Source organism: Echinops telfairi, unplaced genomic scaffold (genome assembly GCF_000313985.2).
Source record: "Echinops telfairi isolate 266 unplaced genomic scaffold, ASM31398v2 ScPeMD7_5592;HRSCAF=6446, whole genome shotgun sequence".
NCBI lineage: Eukaryota > Metazoa > Chordata > Mammalia > Afrosoricida > Tenrecidae > Echinops > Echinops telfairi.
The window spans coordinates 24,632,968-24,655,376 of record NW_022109491.1 but is presented as its reverse complement, the minus strand read 5'-3'; the positions used below and the strand labels follow the sequence as shown (position 1 = coordinate 24,655,376).

Below are 22,409 nucleotides of genomic sequence, written 5' to 3'. Positions count from 1 at the left end.
CTGGAAGATAACTAACTTGTTTTAAAAATTTACATCACTTTTCATTTCCAGCAGCTTTCACATATTCTCTAATGTTCTGTTTGGGGATCCCTCAGTATCTGTAATTGAATGTGTTTGTTCTTGGGCTTGTCACTTTTCCTGGGAGGAGAAACCTTTCCATCATTTGACAGTTGGAGGAGAAAATCTCTTGGAGAAAGATATTGATTAGGACAAGGAGGGGCACCTGATGGGTCTTCTAGGGGTTATACTTCTGCTCAGTGTTGTTTTTCAGTGCATACCTTGCCTCTGTGGTGCTTCCTGGTGCTTCCCTATCCTGGTCCCCTGAGGGTTCCACATACTCACTGGCTGCCTTTTTGTGGGGTTTCCTTTGGTAGCTTGCTGAGTCAGTGACTTCTGTCTTCCTGCTCTCCATCTTCCGGAGTTCTGTTCTCATCTCTCATCTGTGGACTTTGCCCCGCCCCCTTCTCTTTGAGCTTGTAGACCTGTACTTATTCCCTTATAATCATTTTCATGAACAGAGAAGCTTGTGTTCGTTTTGTCACATTTAAATGGAAGTTAATGCCTTTGGGCAGAGAAAGTGGGAAGTGCGTCTTACTTCCACCCCAGATGCCACATTGCCCACTCCTATTGGCTACTTAGCCTTTGTTCCTACCCAGTAGCGGCCACTGTCGTTAATTGTGTGTCCTTCCTAGTCATAAGTGTCCATGGAAAAGATATGGTCTGTTCAGTGATGCAGTCCATTAGTCCCTTTTAATTACTGTTTAATCGAGCATCATATATCTGGTTTTATTTATCCAGTTCCTTCCTTGGAACATTTAGGTGGTTTCCAGTTTTTCCACTGTTGAAACATTGTTTTATGTGTCGCCATGTGCAGATGAGCGAGGCTGCCTCTAGGCCATCATTTTGCCACCTTTGCGTGACATGGCATACTTGGGGTGGGGGTGGAGGTTCTGCATACAGCTTGATGAGACAGGGAGTGGTTCAGTGCTTGACTGCTAACCAGAAGGATGACAGTTCGAAGCCACCAACTCTTCCACAGGAGAAGAAAGTGGCAGCCTGCTTTGGTAAAGATTTACAGCCTTTGTAAAGATTTATGATTTTTCTCAGCCCTGCAGGGTCACCGGGAATGGGAAGTGACTCATCAGCAGTGGATTTGATTTGGGTTTATATAGAGCAGTGGTTCTCAACCTTCCTAATGCCGCGACCCTTTCATACAGTTCCTCATGTTGTGGTGACCCCCAACAATAAAATTATTTTCGTTGCTACTTCATCACTGTCATTTTGCTACTGTTACGAATTGTCATGTAAGTATCTGATATGCAGGCTTGTTACAAATTGAACTTAATTAAACATAATTAAAGCATAGTGGTTAATCACAAAACAATACGTAATTATATATTGTGAAGTATTTGTGTTTTCCGATGGTGTTAGGCGACCCCTGTGAAAGGGTCATTCAACCCCCCCCAAAGGGGTTGCGACCCACAGGTTGAGAAACACTGATAATAGAATGTGGTGAAAAGATAGCGTTAAGCTTTCTTATATTTTCTGTGTCAAAGAGACTAGAACTTATATAAGACTTCCAAATCCTTATTTTTTTGTTATTGAAAAATAAGCTTTTTTACCATATTTATGCTTCAACATATGCGTGCGCTCTTTCATTTGAAATTTTTACTGATGATGTGTGCTCTACATTTCTGACATGGGTGCATGAGTCCTTAATAATTCTGAAATCCAAAATAGTGTGAAAATTGTTAGTTTGCTTGTGCTTTTTATAACTCATTTGTCAGTAAACCCTGAGGGCAGAGGACCCACTAAGCAAGAAAAGTATAGGTTTATTTGTGTTTATTGCCTAATATGTAATGAACAATTTCACATGTTCCCACTACATCACAGATTCTGCTGCTAGGTCTGGCTGGCATATGTCTTTTCTTCCACGCCCCACATTACCTTCCTACAGAATCAAAACCTCTTTTCAGTTTTACAGTCCTTGACAGGGTCAGAGAGCACCCAGATAACAAAAGTAAGCATGAGCTTCCTTGTGCTTGCGTATTAATCTGTCGTCAACAGTTTCACATGCTGGGCAGTTCTGGGTAGTCTGCCCCTGGTACTCCGTTTTTCTCTAAACTCATCTGGCAAAACTGATACAAGGGTATGTTTAGTTGAGTTATTTCACTGCTATAAGCATATACTTTTTATTTTTTTTATTTTTGATGTTTGATTATGGGGATGCTGGTGTTGTTGATAGACCATCTATGTACCATTCTAAACCTGAAATTTGTCATTTCTAAAACACATCTAAGCCCGAGGAGTGTTCAGATGAGGGATTGTAGGCCTGTGGTCACTATCGACTAGAAACTATAAGTCTGTGATGGATAGAGACTCCTTTGTCATCACTCATGAGGACTCAGGTAAAGTCTTCTCTGTAATATATACTGGGGTTGGGGGAGGAGGAGTGTTGCACATTTTCTAAAGAACCTCTGCTGCTTTCCTTGACAGCTGCAAGATTGCAGTTGCTTGTAATAAGGCACATGGTTTCAAAATCAATAGAGTTTACATCAAGTACTTTTTAAAATGACAGTATTGTATAAACTTCATAAATATACAGGGAGAGGTTGCTGTCTTAGTGTAAAACTTAGTTACAAAGCAAGTTTAAAACATCATTGCAACTCTTTTGATCTCGGTTTTCAAAAATGATTTTTGGCTTGGGATCTTTTAACTTTTTCACACACTAATGTATTTTATGCATGTTTTATAAGTTTTAATTGCATTCATTCATGATTTTAAAGGTGTCGGTTAGATTTAGCAAGCTTTTGTTTTTTAACCCAGTTTTACTGAGCTGTCATCCACATACCACATAGTTCCCATTTAAAGTGTGGAGCTCTAGTGGTGCTTTCGGGTAAGTGCTGGGCTGTTAACCTCAAGGTCAGGGAGTTTCAAAACCACCAGCAACTACTCCTTGGGAGAAAGATGAGGCTTTCTGCTCGCAGTCTCAGAAACCATATATAGGGTCACTCTTGAGTCAGAAGCAACTTGATGGGGGTGAGTTGTTGAGGGATTGTTGTGTCACGTACTTCACAAGGTTGGAACACCATTGCTAAAGTCTAATTTTTGAATACTTTGTTCCCTCTAAAAGAAACTCAGTGTCCTTTCACAGTCAACCCTAGTCTGTCTCTATGGATTTCACTACATATGTTTATGACCATGTGATTAATGTATATTATGATTTGTTGGAGTACCTGTTTTCAGCCCCTTTGAGTATACACCTAGAAGTAGAATTACTGGGTCATCATAACTATGATAAGCTTCTTGAGGCTTTGTTGTCCAAAATATTGGAAAACTTGTCTATGTTACATTACCACTAGCAATGTATGAAGGTTCCATTTTCTCTGCATTTCCTGGTACACTCATTGTTTCCCTTTTTAATTGTAGCCAATTAGTCAATGTGAAGTGGTATCCTTGTGGATTTGATTTGCATTTCCCTAATGATGAATATTAATATACCAGGACACTTATGAGTCATAATCGTTGTGATGGTAATGTTTTTTTTTTAAATGACTAATAATGTTGAGCATCTTTCCATGGTATATCTTCTTTAGGAGATATGTCTATTCAAATCCTTTGTGTCCCCCTTCCCACCCTCCCTCCTTCATAAGTAATATAATTCACATAACATCCAGTTCACCCATTTTAAAGTTTTAAACACCCAGTTCACCGATTTTAAAGTTCAATAATATTTAATATCAACACAAGATTTTACAACTTTACTACTAATTCCAGAACATTTTTCTTACCTCTTAAAGAAACCCTATTTTCATATGCAATCTGTTATCTCCTACTTCCCCCTTAGTCCCTTGGCAACCATATCTACTGATTTTGTTACTAGAACTTTTAAAAAAAAAGCAGATGCTCCATCTTGTTCTTCAAGAGTATCTAAGCCTATGTGTTAGTCCGGCAGGTATGGTTCAGCTTTTGTGAATGAGTATTTTTGAAAGTACTAATCTTCATTGTTCATGTAAATAGTGTCCAGTCATTTAACCATCTAATCTGTACAAACCAACAATCCATATATTGTAGTTTGGAAAGCTGGCTTATACATACAATTTTCTTTGCTCAACAGTGTTTTAAATTCCAAACCACTGGTTAAACAAATGATAATAACAGAGTTAGCATATGCCCCATGGGGATGGTTTATAATGTTCTTTCTTATAAAATGATAATGATGTCTCTAAAGTGGAGACATACATACACCACATGAATGGATTTGGGGCTCACAGTTGTAGACCTAATCCAAGAACAATTATTTCTTATGACCTGGCCCAATGTCAACTAAGTTCACTTGGAAGAAGCACAATAGCCTATGTGATCCAAGGATTGTAAACAATAAAACCCAAAACTGGAGGAGGGAACAGTTTTAGAGCTTACATTCTGAATACCCAGTTTGCAGAAGGCTACGGATGACAGTAGGAGACCAAAATCTATTTGCTAGGTCCCCACATGAATTAAGCCTCTGGCCAGTCCCCTCTGACCATAATCCAGATATGTGAATAATAGTCAAGAAACATTATAAAGTTGCTATTATGGCAGGTGTAGGTAGGTTAAAGTGTTTTACCGTACCACTTGAGCTCCCCTTTGACCTGCTTTAAAGTTGTTTCAACTTGTTAACATTTTCTAGGTTTGTTTTCCATTTAGGTTTTTCTCTTGTTTTTTATTTATTTTTATATGATTTTTCTATATTTGAAATATAGAATAGGTAAAACTATAGAGACACTGGCTTAATAATTGCCTGGGAGTATGGTAGGGAGGTTGGGGAGCAAAGAGGAGCTAAAATATGAGAAAGAAGAAAATTATCTGAAATTGATTGTGGTGATGATTGGACCTATTAAGTTGTGTGATATGCAACTTACATGCCAATGCAACTATAAAAACAAAAATTTAAGCTATTTTTTTTAAATTTTTTTTTTAAATTTAAGCTATTTTTGTGGCCCTTTTTGCTTTTTCATTTCTTAAAATTTTTTAAATTTATTTATTTATTTTTGCTTTTTCATAATGAGTCAAAATTTTTCAAGAAATCCTGTTGGAGTTTGTTTGCTTTTTTTTTTAATTGTGTGGACTCTACATGTCTGTTTGGAAAGAACTGACATCTTTAAATGTTGAATCTTCTTAAGAACATTATAGTTAATGTTCTGAGGAGCACTGGTGACGTAGTGAGTTGTGCATTGAATTACTAACCACTGGGTCAGTGGCTTGATAGTAGGTTTGAGCAATTTCAGACTGAAGAAATTGGTAGAATTCTTTAATTTTTTCATCACTTGACCTTAGTGGTTGGTGTGTAAATTTGAATAATTATTATATTACCAAGACTTCTTTATATGTTATAGATATTATCATAGAAAAATCTAGAAATGTTCTTGGTGATAAAATAAGTAAATTTGTCATTCCTGCCACAGTAAGCTGTAGGGTGCCTGATTCACAGTGGCCTGTACCAGTCCATTTCCATGTACTAATGCCTCGGATATTGATGCTTATGTGTTCCATTTCATTTTTGATGACCTGCAGCCTCCTTAGATTCGTACTTCGTACTTCTCAAGTTCTGATTCTTAATAGATTGTTGTAGCTATTTCTTTTTTTTTCCCCCTACCCCTTCTGTTGTAGCTATTTCTTCTCATTTTGAGTTACGCTCTTATCAGCAGGTTCCAAAACGAAGGTTCCAAAAGATTTGCTCTGTCCACATCATTGTGGTTGACTCAGCTTTCAGAAGGCAACTCGTCCTCACTTGTACTTTGATTGCCTTCTGTCTTGAGCGGCTCAGATCCAGCATTGTATCTGACAGGGCTCCATGTGATCCGTGAGAAGTTCAGTGGCTAACCCTTCAGAAGTAGACCCTTCTTCCTAGTCTGCTCTTAGTCTAGACATTATTCTGAAATCAGTTCACCTTGGATGATCCTGCTGATATTTGAAATACCGAAGACATAGCTAGCTCCCAGCATCACAGTGACATGTGAGCCCCCAGTAGGACAGAGACAAGTGGTTATCACTCAGTGGTCTCCAAATCCAGACATGTCATGAAGTGTTTCATAATTTCATCATCATTCTTTTAACAGTGCATAGTGTTCCACTTTGTGTGTGTGTGTGTGTGTGTGTGTGTGTATACACATTGTTTATCTGGTTTTCCACTGATGGGCATGTTGGCTGTTTTCATCTTGTTGTTGTATATAGTGCCTATTAAACATGGGTATGTGTATGTCTACTTATGAACGGATTGTCATTTGATCTTATTTTTTACAAGTCTATTTGTGAATATCAATGTCCAAAAATTTTACGAATTATTATGTTGCTCGTTGTTGTTAGGTGTTGTCACATCTATTCCAACTCCTGGTGACCTTATAATAACAGAACGAAACGCCACCTGGTTCTGCGCCATTCTCACAATTGTTCTTATGTTTGACCCCATTGTTGCAGCCGTTATGTCACTCCATCTTTTAGGGGGACTTGCCATTTTTCACTGCACCTCTACTTTACCAAGCATCATGTCCTTTCCCAGGGACTGGTGTCTCTGGATAAAAGGTCCAAAGTATGTGAGATGAAGTCTCACCATACTTGCTTCCACAGAACATTCTGGCCTTACTTCTTCCAGGACACATTTTTCTGTTCTTTGGGCAGCGCGTGGTACTTTCAGTATTCTTTGCCAGCACTGTAATTCAAACGCATAGATTTGTTTTTCGGTTTTTCTTATTCACTGTCCAACTTTCACATGCATATGAGGCGATTGAAAAATCACCATAGCTCCTAGGTGAGGTGTCCTCAAAGTAACATCTTTGCTTTTCAACACTTTAAAAAGGGTCTTGTGCAGATTTATCCACGGCAGTGTGTCTTTTGATGTCTTGACTGCTGCTTCCATGAACACTGATTATTGCTTAAGAGGACATTGCTCTGTGTCTTGTGTTCTAGCCATTTGCCAAGTGGGTGGTGCTATACAAATTTCTGAATATTCCATAGACCATTTGTGTGTGCCATATGAAGGGAGCAGTATTTGTTGTGTAATCTTTTATAGGAGGACCAAACAACAGCTCACACATGAAAATGTTTTGTATCTTTTTTTTTTCCCATACACACCGGGGCACTTTATTGAGCTTGCTGATAGGTGGAGATACATGCGCAAACGGCTTTGGACAGGAGTAAGGGCAGGCAGGCCAGAGGTCAGATTGTCCAGCAGGGCAGGGCTGGAGGGTTCAGGACACAGCATGGTGCAGTGGCTAGTGGCCTTGCTGGCCCATCCTCTGTGACAGGGCTTGGAAGCTCATCACTGCCCATGGCGAGAAGAAGAATGAAAATGAGGATTCTCATGAGGCCGGGGACCGTAGAAAAGATGTTCAGGTACTCGGTGGTGGCTCTGGGCCCTGGTCATGTCTCCCACCATCTTCCAGTCCCTAGACTTCACGGAAGAGGCGTAGGCCATGAAGCCCAGGCAGCAGCAGTTGAGGAAGAGCATGTTGAAGAGGGACCAGATGACAAGGTCAGGCACGTGGGGCTCACTCTGGATGTCGATCACGGTGGACTGCGTGGGGGTGGCGGGCTCACTGTGGATGTTGATATCACGGTAGACTGCATGGGGGTGGCATGGTATGGGGTCCACAGCCCACCTATCTTGAGCTCCTCTTGAGCCATTTCCTGGGTGTAAGGACACAGAGACTTTTTTTTGGGGGGGGGGTGGGCGTGATTCTCTCTCTGGAACTCTACTGGCTCTCTTCGAGGGGACTGATCTTCGCGCGTCAGGATCTCAGAGCTGTCAGGTTGCGTTCCTGCCCACAGGACTCCCGGGATCTGTGCACATCTTACGGATATGGTTGAGTTCCCATTTCATAGTCAATGTTTTGTATCTTAAGACAAGTGTATAAATAGAAAGTTATGCTGTCTCAAGATGAAAAAAAAGCAAGTCCACAAAAAGTCATTTATGAGGATGTTCACAGTAGTTTTATTCATAATGATTAAAACCTGGAAATAACCCAGAAGTTTTCAAAAGAGTAAATAAGTAAATGCTTATATATAAATTCTGCTTTTGTAATAGCAATAAACTGCTGATACTTATAACAGCATGGATAAATTTCATAAACATTAAACTCAGTGAAAGAAGCCAACCACAAATGAGAATACCTTCTGTATGACTCTTTATGTGAAGATCAGAAACAAGCAGAACTCATTTAGGTGCTAGAAATCAGAGCAGTGATTTCTTCAGTGGGAGAAGGGTAAAGATTGACTAAGAAGGGGCACGGGAACTTTTTGAGATTGTGGAAATGTTCTATATGCTGTTAAGATATGCATCGGCTGGTGAGATCTTTGCATTTCACTCTTTGTAAATTATACTTCTAATTAAAAAGAAGGCAGAATTTAAGAATATCCATTTTTCAAACGGTAAAAATCCTTCCTATTTGTGTTCCCTAGTCCCAAGAGAGCTAAGCATAGTTTTGTACATGCCCACTGCAGTAACTCACAGTGCCCCTGTGTAGGGTGTTTGAGGCTATAAATCTTTATGGGCACAGATGGTGTCATCTTTCTCCCATGAAGCAGCTGATGGTATAGAACCTGAGATCTTGTGATTAGTAGCCAAATGCTTACTGGATAGTGCCACCGAAGCTCTCCTACTTAATAATTATTGACAGCACACCTATCACATTTGAGCAATGTGACACTAACATTCAGTATGCCATTGTGTTCAAATAGCTCAAATTGTATTTTGTAGCATTTAAAAAATAATTCTGGATTCATGAAAGATCAGTCATTACTTGAATTTTTTAAATGTAAGCTTCTTGCTGGGGATGGTGCAGGACCAGTCAGTGCTTTGTTCTGTTTTACATAGGCTTGCTTTAAGTTGGAAATGACTTGATGGCACTAAAAAAAAACACAATTACAGAAAAATCAGCAAGTGAGGAGAAAGAAAAGCTCTCCAACTCACCACCTAAAAGTGGTGATGGCTAATTTTAGATTACTCCCCAGGTCAATGCATAGAACATGGCCATCAGCCAGGAGTACCTATTGTACCACTTCCCAATCACAGCCTCCTTTCTCCCTCGAAAGGTTAACTGCTATCCTAGCTTTATGGAAGTCATTTTCTTGCTTTAACATTTTTCTACCTGTATTTGCATCCTTAACAATACAATTTAAATTTGCCTGTTTTTGGACTTCTTTTTACTAATGAAATTATTATAGTGTATTTTTGTGTGTGTCTGGCTTCAGCCAACATTTTATTTTTAAGATAATGGCATATTGTAAGTAGTTTTATTCATTGATTCATTTGTGTTATAACTGGGTAGTAGTCCATTCATGAATACCTTGACCATTTATTGATTCTACTGTTGATGGAGAAAAGAAGTTGTCAAAGATTTTATTTTACTTGGATCCATAGTCATTGTCCATGGAAGCAGCAGTCAAGAAATACAATGATGCTGTATTGCACTGGGAAAATCTGCAGAAGACCTCTTGGGAGTGTTAAAGAACAGAGACGTCTGGATGTCCATTTGAAGACTGAGGGAAATCTGACCCAAGTCATGGTGTTTTCAGTCCCTTCATATGCATTAAGGAAGACTTGAGAAGAATTGATGCCTATAAATTACGGTGTTGATGAAGAATATTGAAAGTATCTTGTACTGCAAGAACCACAAATAAATCTGCACTTCATATATTTTGGACACATTATAAAGAGATACAAGTCCCTGGAGGACAGGGAAGGGACATAGGATACGTGAAGAAAGGGAAGACCCGTAATAACCAGATGGACCGACACAGTGGCTGCAACAGAGGACTCAACCCTAACTTTGAGGAACACCCTGGAGCAGGCAGTTTTGTTCTGTAGTGTACAGGGTTGCTATGGGTCAGAGCCAACTTGATGGCACCGACGCCACACTGTTGTTGATGGCCACCAGTTGGGTTATTTCTTGTTGAGTCTTATAATAATAATATTGCCGTGACCAATCTTCACATGCTTTACAATGTCAGTACACTCCTATAAGTATTTTTCTAGGGACTCCAAACCTAGAAATGATATTGCTGGGTCATAGGATGTTTGTTTATATCTTAACTGTACCAAACTATGTTCTCAGTTGGTGCCAAACATATTTGTACATTTGCTAATGGTTGAATCGGGTTGCTGTGTACCTGTTTGGCTTCCTAGTTTAACACTCAGCATTGTCAAGCTTTAATTTTAGCTATTGTGGTATCTCATCGTGATTTTAATTTGCATATTTTTTGTTAAAGAAGTTTGTTAAGGTTTTTTTTTCTTTATATGGCTTTTTATGCTTCATATTTGGGCTGAAAGGTATATAGTTTGTTTTTTAATAACCGTTTACTTTCACACTGGTAGTGTGTCAGCCTTTGATACTACTTTCACTCCTACTGACAGTGGGTGCATGGTTTCCCCACAGTCTTGGCAGGATGGGAGTTTAGGGGTCATTTTTGCCAATGTAATAGATTTCTTTCGTTTGTTTAGTGAGTATTTTATTTTAGTTTGACTCAGATTCAGAGATTAGATTTGTTTCATCATTCCAAAAAGCTGTCAGTAAATAAGCATGATTGCAAGATTAGTGTTAAAAATATTCTTTAGCTTTCAATCCTAAGGAGCATTTAAGGCCAAGTTGGGGGTGGTGGGGCCTGAAACTTTAAAATTGTATTCTTTAAAAAAATGTAAGTCAGTATTGCTTTGGCTTAATTTAATGAAAACAGTGTAGTAGATCAAGGGAACCTTGACATTGATGAGTAAAAGTTTTGTAGGTTCCCCTTAGAAATTTACGGTATGTTTTTAAAGGATAGAACCATGATTTTTACCTACTTTACTTCATATACTCTTAATCTAAAAGAAGCCCCTCTCCAACACAATCCTCTTTGCTTATCTTTGCTCTACCTCCCAGTTGGCAGCATGCATTCACATCCCTTCGGTATTGGGGAGTGTGAGGCCCCTCCTTGACAATTGTGGTGGTGGTGCCTTCAGCTGGTTCCTACTCACAGCGACCCTTTGTGCAACAGAGTGAAGCACTGCCCTGTCCTGTGCCATCCTCACAATTGTTCTCATGTTTGAACCTCTTGTTGCAGCCACTGTATCAATCCATCTTGTCCAGATCCTTCCTTGGAAATTAGTCCTGAATTCTGAGACTCTGCAGTAGGTCCATTGGCAGGCTCTTTTTGTTAAGTGAGGGAGGCAGGGCAGAGGCTTTCCTGTCTACTCTGCCCTCACTACCAGGACTGGAGCATTTCCTGTTGGACTTTAGTCTGGCTTGTTGTCTGTCCACCTCACTCACTGGCTCCTCACACCCTTAAAACTACAGTTTCTACCAGTGTGGAATGGAATGTTCTTTCACATTTGCACTGTCTACAAACCCCTCCTGCCACGTTATCTGCTTAGTAGCTAATTTCTTTTAAAACTTCATTCAAGCAGCACACCCCCTTGGAAGTCTTGCCCCCTGACACTTTCTGCGTACCATTCCTCCTTCTCCCCAACTGTCTCCTGCACGCCTTCTTCCGAGCTGCTGCCCTTCTCTGTATGCACCTTTGTATTGCAATCCTTTAGATTTTCTACCCTCCTTGATTAATCTTCATGGTAGGTGGGCCCTCCCCCCGCCCCAGATTGTCAGGGTCACTGTAGGATGCAGGCTTCCTGTGTGGTGATTGCAGTGTCTTTCCTCCTCGGTTTCTCATCTGAATTTTAAAGTGAAAGTTTTTGAGTGGGTGGGAATAATTAATATCTGAATATCTACTCTGCTAGAAATGTGAAGGAAGATCAAATAATTCAGTTACAAAGCATCACTGGGATTGAAAGTCGGGGGCGGGGGACTCACGTGGTGTGGCTGATAGGAAAAACCAACCAAGCTGCTGCTGTTGAGTCCGTTTCTAGCTCATAGTGTGTCCCTACAGGTCAGAGTAGTGCTGCTGCCACATCTTCCTCCCACACAGCAGCTGGTGGGTCTGAACTGCCAGCCTTTTGGTTAGCAGCCAGGCACTTAGCCACTATACTGCCCACACCCCTGGTAGCTTATAGGAGGCACCCCATACATATTTAGTGAATGATTTGGATATAAAATTATATCTTGATGTATGTTTGAAAACAACTTACTAAACAAAAGCATCCATTTGAAAGGATGTCATTATCTAGACTATTTCTCTAAGTCTCCCTCTTCAGAAAGCACACGGAGTTAGGAGTGGTTGATAGGCTTGCAAAGGAGCCTGGGTGGGCAGTGGTTAAGTTCTTGACCACCTGAAGGTTAGCAATCGGAACTCACCAACTATTCCATGGGAGCAAAGACCTGCAGTTCTGTTCTTTAAGGTCACTCTGGGCCGGAATGGACCTGGTGGAACATGACAGCATGCACTTAAAGGATCCATAGGGTTTTGCTGACCTGAGTTGTGCTTTGCTGCACAGAAAGATGCCCTGCAGTGGTCTCGAAACCCAGCTGGGATGGAGGGAGAGGAGCCTGAGGACACAGCCGACGTGGAGAGCTGTGGGTCTAATGAAGCTAGCACTGTGAGTGGGGAAAATGATGGTAAGTACCCTGACAAGACCGCTGAAGCACCACGACAGTTCCTAGGAACTAAGCTGTATTTTCCTCTCTTCCAGTGTCTCTTGATGAAACATCTTCAAATGCATCCTGTTCTACAGAGTCTCAGAGTCGGCCTCTTTCCAGTCCCAGGGACAGCTGTAGAGCTTCCTCGCAGGTGGGGAGGCACACGGGGACTGGGTGGAGTGGAGACGGGAGACAGGCTGCTGCTTCTGTGAATCCATGGCAGTTACTACTGTTGGAGAGGGAAAAGATGTGCTCTTTCTCCACTCGAGGCTGGGTGACTTTGTTCACTCTTGAAACAAAGACGGCATCTGAGGGAGACTTATAACAAGGCAGAGCAGTGAGAACATGAGCTTGGAAGTCAGATAGACCGCATCTTTCATTCTGGACCTGACACTTAACCGCTTTGGGACCTTGGGCAAATTACTTACCTGTAAGGTAGATGTAAGAGAATACATTCTCCTCAGTGCAGGGTGAAGATGGGACGATGAGATGTTGCATGTAAAGAGTTTGGCATGGTGGCCAGCGTGTGGCTCAGTAACAGGCACTGCAGCTGTGGTTGAATGCAAACTCTTATTTTCACCAGGGATTGGGAGAGTGATATCAAGAGGGAGTCCGGTTGTGGTTGTGCCCCTGCAGATACTCACAACCAAAGATCCGTGGCTATCAAGTTGATTCCTACTTATAGCCACCCTATAGGACAGGGTTGGGACTATTCCTTGGGATTTCCAAGACTGTAAATCTGTCTGGGAGAAGCCAGCCTCATCTTTTCTCCTGCAATGTAGCTAGTAGGTTTTAACCACAGACCAGTGTGTACGGCTCTTATTAATTTCCTCTTGGATTATAGGCAAGCAAGCAAAAGAAAAAGACTGGGGTGATGCTCCCTCGAGTTGTCCTGACACCTCTGAAGGTAAACGGGGCCCACGTGGAATCCGCAACAGGTACGTGTGCATCATGACCGTGGTGTCTCTGCCTCAGGCCTTGGGCCTGTTCCCTCTCTGCCATTTTGACCTCAACTGGTTATAGCCCCAGTCCAGTGCCACGCCCTGGAAGGTAACATGCTGTGGTGACGAGGTCTAACTTAGTACTAGCACCAGGCTCTGCCCTGTGCCTGCCTCTTTCCCGCACAGGATAGTCATAAGGATCCATCCAATGAAGTCGGGTACACGTGCTTTGTAGACAGTGCCGTGCTGTACCAGATGTAAAGTGGTGGCTTGGCATTCTTAGGGAGGTATTTGAAAGCCAGACCATGAAGTGATGACTTCTGACAGCCCCAGGCTTGGTTGTAGAAGCCCCTGGGGTTGCTGGCAGCATCTCCTGGAGAACTGGGAGAAGTGAGCTTGTCTGAGACCCCTGGGTGCGGCCTGTGAGACTTTTGACTGGTGGAATTCTGTGCCTTCAGGGTTCTTGGGCCGCCCCGCTGATGGTGAGAGTGGTAGCCCGTCAAGCAGCAGCAGTGGCTCTCTGGCCCTGGGCAGCACTGCTATTCGTGGCCAGGCCGAGGTCACACGGGACCCTGCCCCGCTCCTGAGAGCTTTCCGGAAGCCAGCCACAGGTGAGTGGCTTGACACTCGTTTCTCTGCCTGTACAGGGGACCAGCCGGCCTAGCCAGGAACTGTTGCCTTCTCCAATTCCTTCACTAGTTTACTAATTGGGTGGCTCTCTTTGTTTGACCTTGTACTTTGCTTATTGGACATTTGCTAAGCTTTGGACAGAGATGGCACCACAGTGGTCCTTGTATGTTCCGTCACGATCTAGCCTGGTGCTTGGCATGCTGCGTTGTTGGGGGTGTGTGCTCAGGGAAATTGGTTTGTCAGCTTCTCAGTGAAGATTCCAACATGTGTTTGTTTTCCTTTGGTAGGATCCTGCCACATTTGTTTGCAACATCTGCAGTTTCTATCCGATTTCCTCTCCCTAGCCTAGTCAGTATGCTGAGTAGAAGCATAGGTTGAATTTTGGGGGTGCAAACAAATTTAACAGCGCTACAGGGTGTGTGTACCCCCTGATCACCCCCTGCTCCTAGTAAGACATTTGCATTCAGCCAAGTAACTATGCTGTTTGTGCTTCTAGGGTTGATTTCTTACAGGCCACATACTTTTTGTTTTTGATTTTTGTCCATGGGCCACATTAAACCATTAAAACTAGCCGTGGCTTCTGAAAATGAGGATAGTCCATTGTCCAAGTGGGAACTGGGTGTGTGGCCTTGCTGCTGCCTCAGCTCACTGAGCAAGGCTTTGACAGGCCTCTCTCTGTTCGTAGTTCTCTATTAAGAGTAGCGTTTGCCCAGACTTGTGTGAGAGGTATTGGCATTTCGGTTGGCTCTGAGCAGCCCTCATCATACTTCAGCCTGGAGAACAGACAGCTTGGCCCTTTCACAGAAGGCTTCGACAGATTTTTCTCCAGCACACTAACTGCATTTGCTGTTAGACAATTCTATCATTCCTCCCACTGGGCTTAGTGGATGGAGCCTGTTCTCCAGTTTTGAAGAGAAGCTGAGAACCTGCCCTTTGCCTGGTTTGTCCAAGGAAAGAATGTCCCTTTCAGTTGATGACACAGCATGGCCCCCCGTTTTTCTAAGAGGACAAGCCCAGCTGTGTCTTGGTCACCTGAAGGAGTGGTTGCCCAATTCCAATTGGGGTGGACTGGGAGATGAGCCGGCCACATGGTGATGCCCCGGCGTTTTCCTTGCAATTGGCATTTGCTATTTGCTATTCACTGTTCACCTTTGCGATGAAAACGCATACCTTCCTTCTCATGCTTCAAAAATCACAGGCCAAATGAAACGCAACAGAGGGGAGGAGATTGATTTTGAGACGCCTGGGTCCATTCTGGTCAACACCAACCTCCGTGCCCTGATCAACTCTCGGACCTTCCACGCTCTGCCATGCCCCTTCCAGCAGCAGCTGCTCCTCCTCCTCCCTGAAGTGGATAGACAGGTGTGCCTGGGCGACTCTTCTCGGGCTCCCAGTGGGTGGAGTTCTTTTCCTAAGTTCCTTTCATTTATTTTTGTCTTGAACCTTCTAGGTGGGAACAGATGGTCTGTTGCGTCTCAGCAGCAGTGCACTGAATAACGAGTTTTTCACCCATGCAGCTCAGAGCTGGCGGGAGCGCCTGGCTGACGGTAAGTAGCCTTCATCCTCTTTGCCACCTTGAAGGTGCCCTCCTGCTATTTAAAGGCCAAGCTCCATTTTTTTTGTCAGCCTCCTCTTGATCTCTCAAGGGGTGTTTAGTATAAGCAGGCTCTGAATCTAAACCCACCCACAAGGTCAACGCTTTGAAACTACCGGCTGATCTCGAGGAGAAACCAGGCTTTCTACTCTCATATAGAGTTAACAGCCTCGGAAACTCACAGAAGCAGTTCTACCCTGTGCTATAGGATCACTCTGAGTCAGCTTCTTCAGCAGTGAGTTTGGAGTTGCTTGAGAGTCACCCCCCGCAAAAGGATGAATGAATGAATGTGCCACTCGTAAAAAAAGGCTCGGAGTGTGTGGGAGGACCGGCCCTTTCTCTGGGGACTTCGGCCAAGTGTTTGCATATATACCCGCCTCTTGTCTCCTCTTCACTCCCTCTTCTTCCCCACTCATCCTGGCTGTAGGGAAGGTGGCATAGGTGGGTGGTTGATCTGACAAAAAGGCACGAAGAGAAGTCAGCAAAGGGGGTACATGGGCAGGGGTGGGGGGAAGCCAGCGAGCTGCGGTAAGATGCGTACAGTGTTAACTCCCAGGGAAGTTAATGAGGCTTTTCACTGGAGTCTCATCAGATAGGTAACCTGCCTGGTGTGTACCCAAATTCCAAGCTCTCTCAGGGAAAGCAGCTGTTGAGCATGAGCCATATTGTTTGCATAAACGTGGCACCTGAGTTTTAGGTGGAGGGAGCCTTCACCAAAGCCACAGTCCCAGATGCCAGCCAAGGACCAACCTGGGAAGCAGACCTTTTCTCTGAGAAGCTGTTGGCCCCACTGGGTAACTTGGTTAGGGAGGCAGAGTGGTTTATCACCTTTTTCTTTTTAGAAGTCCATTGCTTGCTACTGGATGGCCGGTGGCCACTTCTGGGGGAGCATCACTCTCCCATATGTTGGACAAGTTAGCTCTGTCTGTCCTAGGGATGAACTTGCTATGAGAGGTCCTCTGCAGGAGATGGCATATTCAAGTCCTTGCAAGTCACGTGTATTTTGAAAACGCATGATGTGGTAGACCAGACTTGCTTGTTCACAAGATGGTGTTAGTGTGTTTGAAACCACCAGGAGAAGATGAGGCTTTTTGGTTCAATAAAGAGCCTCAGAAAACCCACAGGGCCAGTTTGACCCTGCCCTATAGGGTCGCTATGAGTCGGCATCAACAGCAGTGCGTTAAAGGCAGATGTTACTAACCTGAATGCACTCACTAGACTAGGCTTCTCTCACTCCAGGTGAATTCACTCATGAGATGCAAGTCAGGATACGACAGGAGATGGAGAAGGAAAAGAAGGTGGAGCAGTGGAAGGAAAAGTTCTTTGAGGACTACTATGGCCAGAAGTAAGGCTGGGCTCTTGGGGGCGCTGAGGCAGGTACATACTTGGTGTTTGGCCAGCAGTGTGGAGATTGCAGTCCCTCTGCCCATTTTGGCTGATGCCCTTCAGAGTGCGGCTTGGGGGCATTTTTCCCTGGTCTTAGCACCGCAACGACTTCTTTTGTACCTATTCCGCTCGGAGAAGCCTGGAAATAAAGGAGGTGTTCCTTCTCTGGCCTGTAACTGATGGTATCATGTGGTTTGGTTTCAGGTTGGGTCTGACCAGAGAAGAGTCCCTGCAGCAGAACACGGGCCAGGAGGAGGCTGAACTCAAGAGTGACTTACGTGTCTCAGGAGAGCCAGCACGGCTACAACGTGCTCTGGCCACCCGGCAGCGGGACGGCCATTTCAAGAAACGCTCTCGGCCAGATCTCCGAACCAGAGCCAGAAGGAATCTATACAAAAAACAGGAGCCAGAAGCTGCAGTGATGGCTACAGATGGGAAGTCAGTGGCACCAGACACACCTCTCGAAGAGGCTGAGGCCGACTCAACCGGGGTGAGCATTTCTCACCTGCCAGGCGTGTCCTCTCCAGCACCTGGCCCAGAGGGGCCTGAAGTCCCAGCAGAGCCTGCGGCTTCCCAGATCCAGACTGAGCCAGGAGATTTGGTGTGTGCCTCTGCAGCTACAGACAGAATTCCTAGCCTGCCTCAGGAGACTGTGGACCAGGAGCCCAAGGACCAGAAGAGGAAATCCTTTGAGCAGGCGGCCTCTGCATCCTTTCCCGAAAAGAAGCCCCGGCTTGAAGATCGTCAGTCCTTTCGTAACACAATTGAAAGTGTTCACACCGAAAAGCCACAGCCCACTAAAGAGGAGCCCAAAGTCCCGCCCATCCGGGTAGGTCACTGATGGCTTCCTGACTGCTTGGAGTCTGCATCTCAGGGGCAATAGGCCCCTTGCAGGGGAGCAGATAATTTTCTATAGGAGAGGGCTTTCCTTGGTGTGCTCTTAGAGGTCAGGGTCTTTCAGAAGTTTTCATCTTGGTGGGTGGTGTTGACGTCCTTGCTGTGGGGACTCATGAAGGCCTGCTAGAAGTGAGCCAGATAGGGGGATCTTCGAGAAGGGTACGGCGAACCTCGTTTCACAGTGAGTCTTGGGTTTTAGGAGGGTGACTTGGTTTGGTTCCCTCAGTCTCTTAGGTCCAGTTTTGCTTTGAGGTCCTATCCTAGGTTAGAGTACCACTCAGTTAAAACTAAGTTCTTTTTTTTTCTTTTTTTCTTGCAGATTCAACTTTCACGCATCAAACCACCCTGGGTGGTTAAAGGTCAGCCCGCTTACCAGATATGCCCCCGGATCGTCCCTGTCACAGAGTCCTCCAGCCGGGGTCGGACCGGTGCTAGGACCCTCGCAGACATTAAAGCCCGTGCTCTGCAGGCCCGAGCCCAGCGAGAGGCGGCCTCCACTGCCATCGGAGGGGGGGGTGGCCCGGGTGGAGGTGGCGGCAGGGCCACTGATGAGGGAGGTGGCCGAGGCAGCAGCGCTGGTGATGGTGGTGAGGCCTGTGGCCACCCTGAGCCCGGGGGAGCCCAGAGCACCCCTGGAGAATGCGCGTCAGATCTACAGCGAGCACAACTACTGCCGCCTTGTCCTGTGAATGGGGAGTGGGTCCAAGCTGGTCCTGCCACAGCTGGAGCCAGGAGGGAGGACAGGGGCCCCGGACAGCAGGGTGCCAGTGTAGAAGACGCCTCTCAGCCCCACATTGCTCCCACTGGGGACCAGCCCTGCCAGGCCCTGCCCCCACTGTCCTCCCAAACCCCAGGAGCTGAGCCATTGGCTGTGCAGCCAAGGCTGCATCTAGATCTTAGGACTGAATGTGGCTCTGGTGCCACTTGCTGGGAAAAGGAGTGTGAAGAGCGAGAGCCCCTCCTTCCCCTGGAGATTGGTCCTGTGCAGGCTCTGGTGCAGGAAACTGTATTGCAGGAAGGCCCTGGCCAGGCTCTAGTTGGTAATCCCTCTTCGAAGGATCTTGTAAATGTGACCCCCAGTCCCACCCCAGGCTCCTCATTGGCTGATTGCCTGCAGGACAGACCATTGGATGATGAATTAGAACTTGGTAGCTCACGCCCCCCACCCTCGAGGGAAAGTGCTACTGGACAAGAAGACCTGAAAGCCAAGCCGCTCAAGGCTGATGCTGTGGCTCCTAGGATGGCCGAGCTTTCGAGAGACCAGGCAGTGGCACAGCCTGGCCCTAATGCCGGAGAAAAGGTCCTGTCTGTCGTTGAGCCCCCGGCTGCAGAAGAGTGGGAGACAGCCGCTCCCGATGTAACTGCATTCTTTGGGAGGTTGACAAATGAGGAGCATCTTGGTACCCCAGGCCACCTTCCTGCACTCTGGGCAGTGCCGGGTCAAGGCATGGGCAGCACTGACGGCATCTGCAAGCAGGTCCCAGGTGAAAAGCTCGAGGTTGATGGTGACTCTGAGGCCCTGAGTCCTCACAGTGAGTCCACAGACACTGCCTCGGACTGTGAAGGCAGCGTTGCCGAGGATAACAGTGAGGCCGAGCCCGGGGAAGCCGCCAGGAAGATGGGACCGTGGGTCATGGAAAAGGACGAGAGACTCCGCTGGAGCTCCTCCACCTCGCTTTCAAAAAAGAATGGGGACCTGGGTGTGGTTACAAGGACAGATGGGATGATTGGTACTCAGAGCTGGGTGTCTCGGGTGTGTGCGGGTCCCCAAAAGATCCCTGACTCCTTGCTGCTGGCCAGTTCTGAATACCAGCTGAAGCCCGTGTGCCTCGACAGGTCTGGGTCCTCAGTGGAGGCCTCGAGCCCGCTTGTGATGCAGTTACTGCAGGGGAGTTTACCCCTGGAAAAAGTTCTTCCTTCAGCCCAGGGTGGCAACAAATCAGAATCCTTTCAACTCCCGCTTCCAAAAGAGCCCAGCCATGGTGGCGCACCGAGGTTGGTATCTCTGTCTGATTCTGGAGGGGCCAGTCACACAGTTGGCCACAGCAACCCCAGGACCCCGGGAGCTTTGAAGGCACCGCCTCTGCCTCACGAGGCCAGCACTGCTCGTATGGAGCGCGCAGCCACCCAGGCTTCTGGAGGGCCTCCCATGGTTTCTGAGACAGTCCCGAGTTGTCCAGATCCCCTGCATCCAGTGAGGAGTCAAGCGGCCGCCTCTGGGAAACTGGAAGAGGAGATGGATTCCACAAGCCAGTTCTCTTCCATTGGTTTGGAAGATCAAAAGAAAGCCCAGGACATGTCCCCATGCAGACCCTCTGGTGCTGCTCCCAGCAGAAACCCAGGGACATTCACTACCTCGAGAGTCCCAAGCTTCTTGTCGCCTGGTGCCATCTCCTGTGGTCCAGACCAAGCAGGTCGGTCCCTAGGAGACCAAGGGAAGAAGCTCTTTGGCTCTAAGAATATGGCTGTGACCCCTCAGGGCCCCAGGTCTGTGGACCCAGCACCACTGCCTGCTGATGCTCCTCCTGGTGTTCCCGGGAGGCCATTGGGGCCCAGCAAAAGCTCTGTGTCTCGGGCGCCGCTTGCCTCCGCCAGTGGCACAAAGCCCGAAAAGTTTGCAGCAGGGGGCGCCCTGAAGATGAATGCAGAGAACCGCCGGGCCCTCGGACGCAGCCCCCTGGAGCTGATGGAGCATCTTCAAGGCATGCCCTTTGTCATGGACCTGCCCTTCTGGAAGCTACCCCGAGAGCCTGGGAAGGGGCTGGCGCAGCCTCTGGAGCCTTCTTCCCTCCCCTCCCAGCTTAATATCAAGCAGGCATTTTATGGGAAGCTCTCTAAACTCCAGCTAAGTTCCACCAGCTTTAATTACACTTCCAGCTCTCCCACGTTTGCCAAAGGCCTGGCTGGAAGTGTGGTGCAGCTGAGCCACAAAGCAAACTTTGGCACGAGCCACAGCGCGTCTCTGTCCCTGCAGATGTTCACCGACAGCAGCGCAGTGGAGAGCCTCTCGCTCCAATGTGCATGCAGCCTGAAAGCCATGACCATGTGCCAAGGCTGCGGTGCGTTCTGTCACGATGACTGTATCGGCCCCTCAAAGCTCTGTGTGCTGTGCCTTGTGGTGAGATAAGAAAGTATGGCCATGGGAAAAGCTGTATGCTGTGTGTATTTTGATAACGATCTTAAGTCTGGAAACAGAGTCTCACTGAAATGATGGTCTCTGTCTGCGGGCAAGCGCACCCTAGCCTCTCCTGACGTTCACAGTGCCACAGCCCCTCTCATGTAGCCACCCTGTGGGGGCCCACTGGGCTGCCCAAGGCCAGCTAATCCAAGCACTCAAGCCGATGTCTGAGCCTGGGGTGGCGTCGGGATCCCACCTGTCACCCAGAGGAACTTGAAACAAGGTTGTGTCCTCCCCCCAAGGGGCCTCACTGACCTGAGAAGAAATGCCTGTCTTCCACTGTCCACACCTATCATCTTTTGCTACTGTGTTTGGGAAAGTGGCCAGCACAGGGTTAAGGTAACTTGGGAGCAGCTGCTGATCTGATCACAGGGTCACAGTTCAGTCACTGGCTGGTTTGAGCGGACATGGTGCCTTGGTGCCCTCCCCTGGCTGGAGCCACCTGGACAATGGGGCTGGAGAGCTGCTTGTCTGTCGACCTTGAAGCCACGTGTCCAGAAGTTGGTTAGGAATTCCTCCACGTGCCCCCTCCTGTCTCTGCCGCCTTTGGACTCAGTGGGAGTGGGCGTCTCCACACCTGTGTCCGGGAAAGTCCTTTTACATTTCAAAGCAGTGTGTGTCCTATTTTTATATTTTTAACTCTTCCTTCCTGGATGTATACAGTGGACTTGTGGGCTTCTGTAAGTATGCTCTATGCACCTCTGATGTTTTATCATGTATTTATACATTGTACACAGTACTGGCCGGTCCTATAAATGGATGTATTGTACAGAGAACCAGAATGGCTCCTCCTCACTTGACATCTCACTGTCAGTGCATTAAGGGGTGCCAATGTACGTAACTAGCCCTGTTGTCAGGTCCACGGCATGCCCTGCTGGCCCAAAGGAGGGTGAAGCCCAGGGACTTGTGACCATTAGGTGGCCCATTGTCATTGCAGAGCCATGGTCAGCCACCCTCACTCGCCTGCTCTTCACCTTGCCTCTTTCCTCCCCCAATCGTTAAGGACAAGCCACCGCCACCAGTGTTACATGCCTCTGGACTCATGGGTGAGGTCCCTGGGCAGCCCTGGCAGGGTCCCAGGTCTGCTCTAGGGTGGCCACCTGTTAGCAATAGCAGAGTCCCTGCTCTCCAGTGACCACTAGATGAAAGGTTTGAGAAGGGACATGGCAATGCCTGCCTGCTGCTGCTTCCCTTCTCTCAACGCCCTCCACACCTCGTTTCCAGCAAGTGGAAGCCCT

At 46.2% G+C, this 22,409-nt stretch overlaps 1 protein-coding gene across 1 annotated transcript in view; it reads left to right on the top strand.

Moving 5' to 3' along the window:
- The window catches only part of ASXL1 (ASXL transcriptional regulator 1), a 74,774-nt gene extending 52,371 nt beyond the window's left edge, over positions 1-22,403 (top strand). Inside the window, exons 6-14 of the mRNA XM_045295216.1 lie at positions 12,404-12,524; positions 12,599-12,696; positions 13,390-13,483; positions 13,945-14,097; positions 15,315-15,478; positions 15,567-15,663; positions 16,950-17,055; positions 17,301-17,925; positions 18,313-22,403. Coding sequence (XP_045151151.1) covers positions 12,404-12,524; positions 12,599-12,696; positions 13,390-13,483; positions 13,945-14,097; positions 15,315-15,478; positions 15,567-15,663; positions 16,950-17,055; positions 17,301-17,925; positions 18,313-21,120 — 4,266 coding nt within the window. The 3' untranslated portion in view covers positions 21,121-22,403. The remainder of the gene's footprint in view (positions 1-12,403; positions 12,525-12,598; positions 12,697-13,389; positions 13,484-13,944; positions 14,098-15,314; positions 15,479-15,566; positions 15,664-16,949; positions 17,056-17,300; positions 17,926-18,312) is intronic.
- Positions 22,404-22,409: the final 6 nt, after the last annotated feature.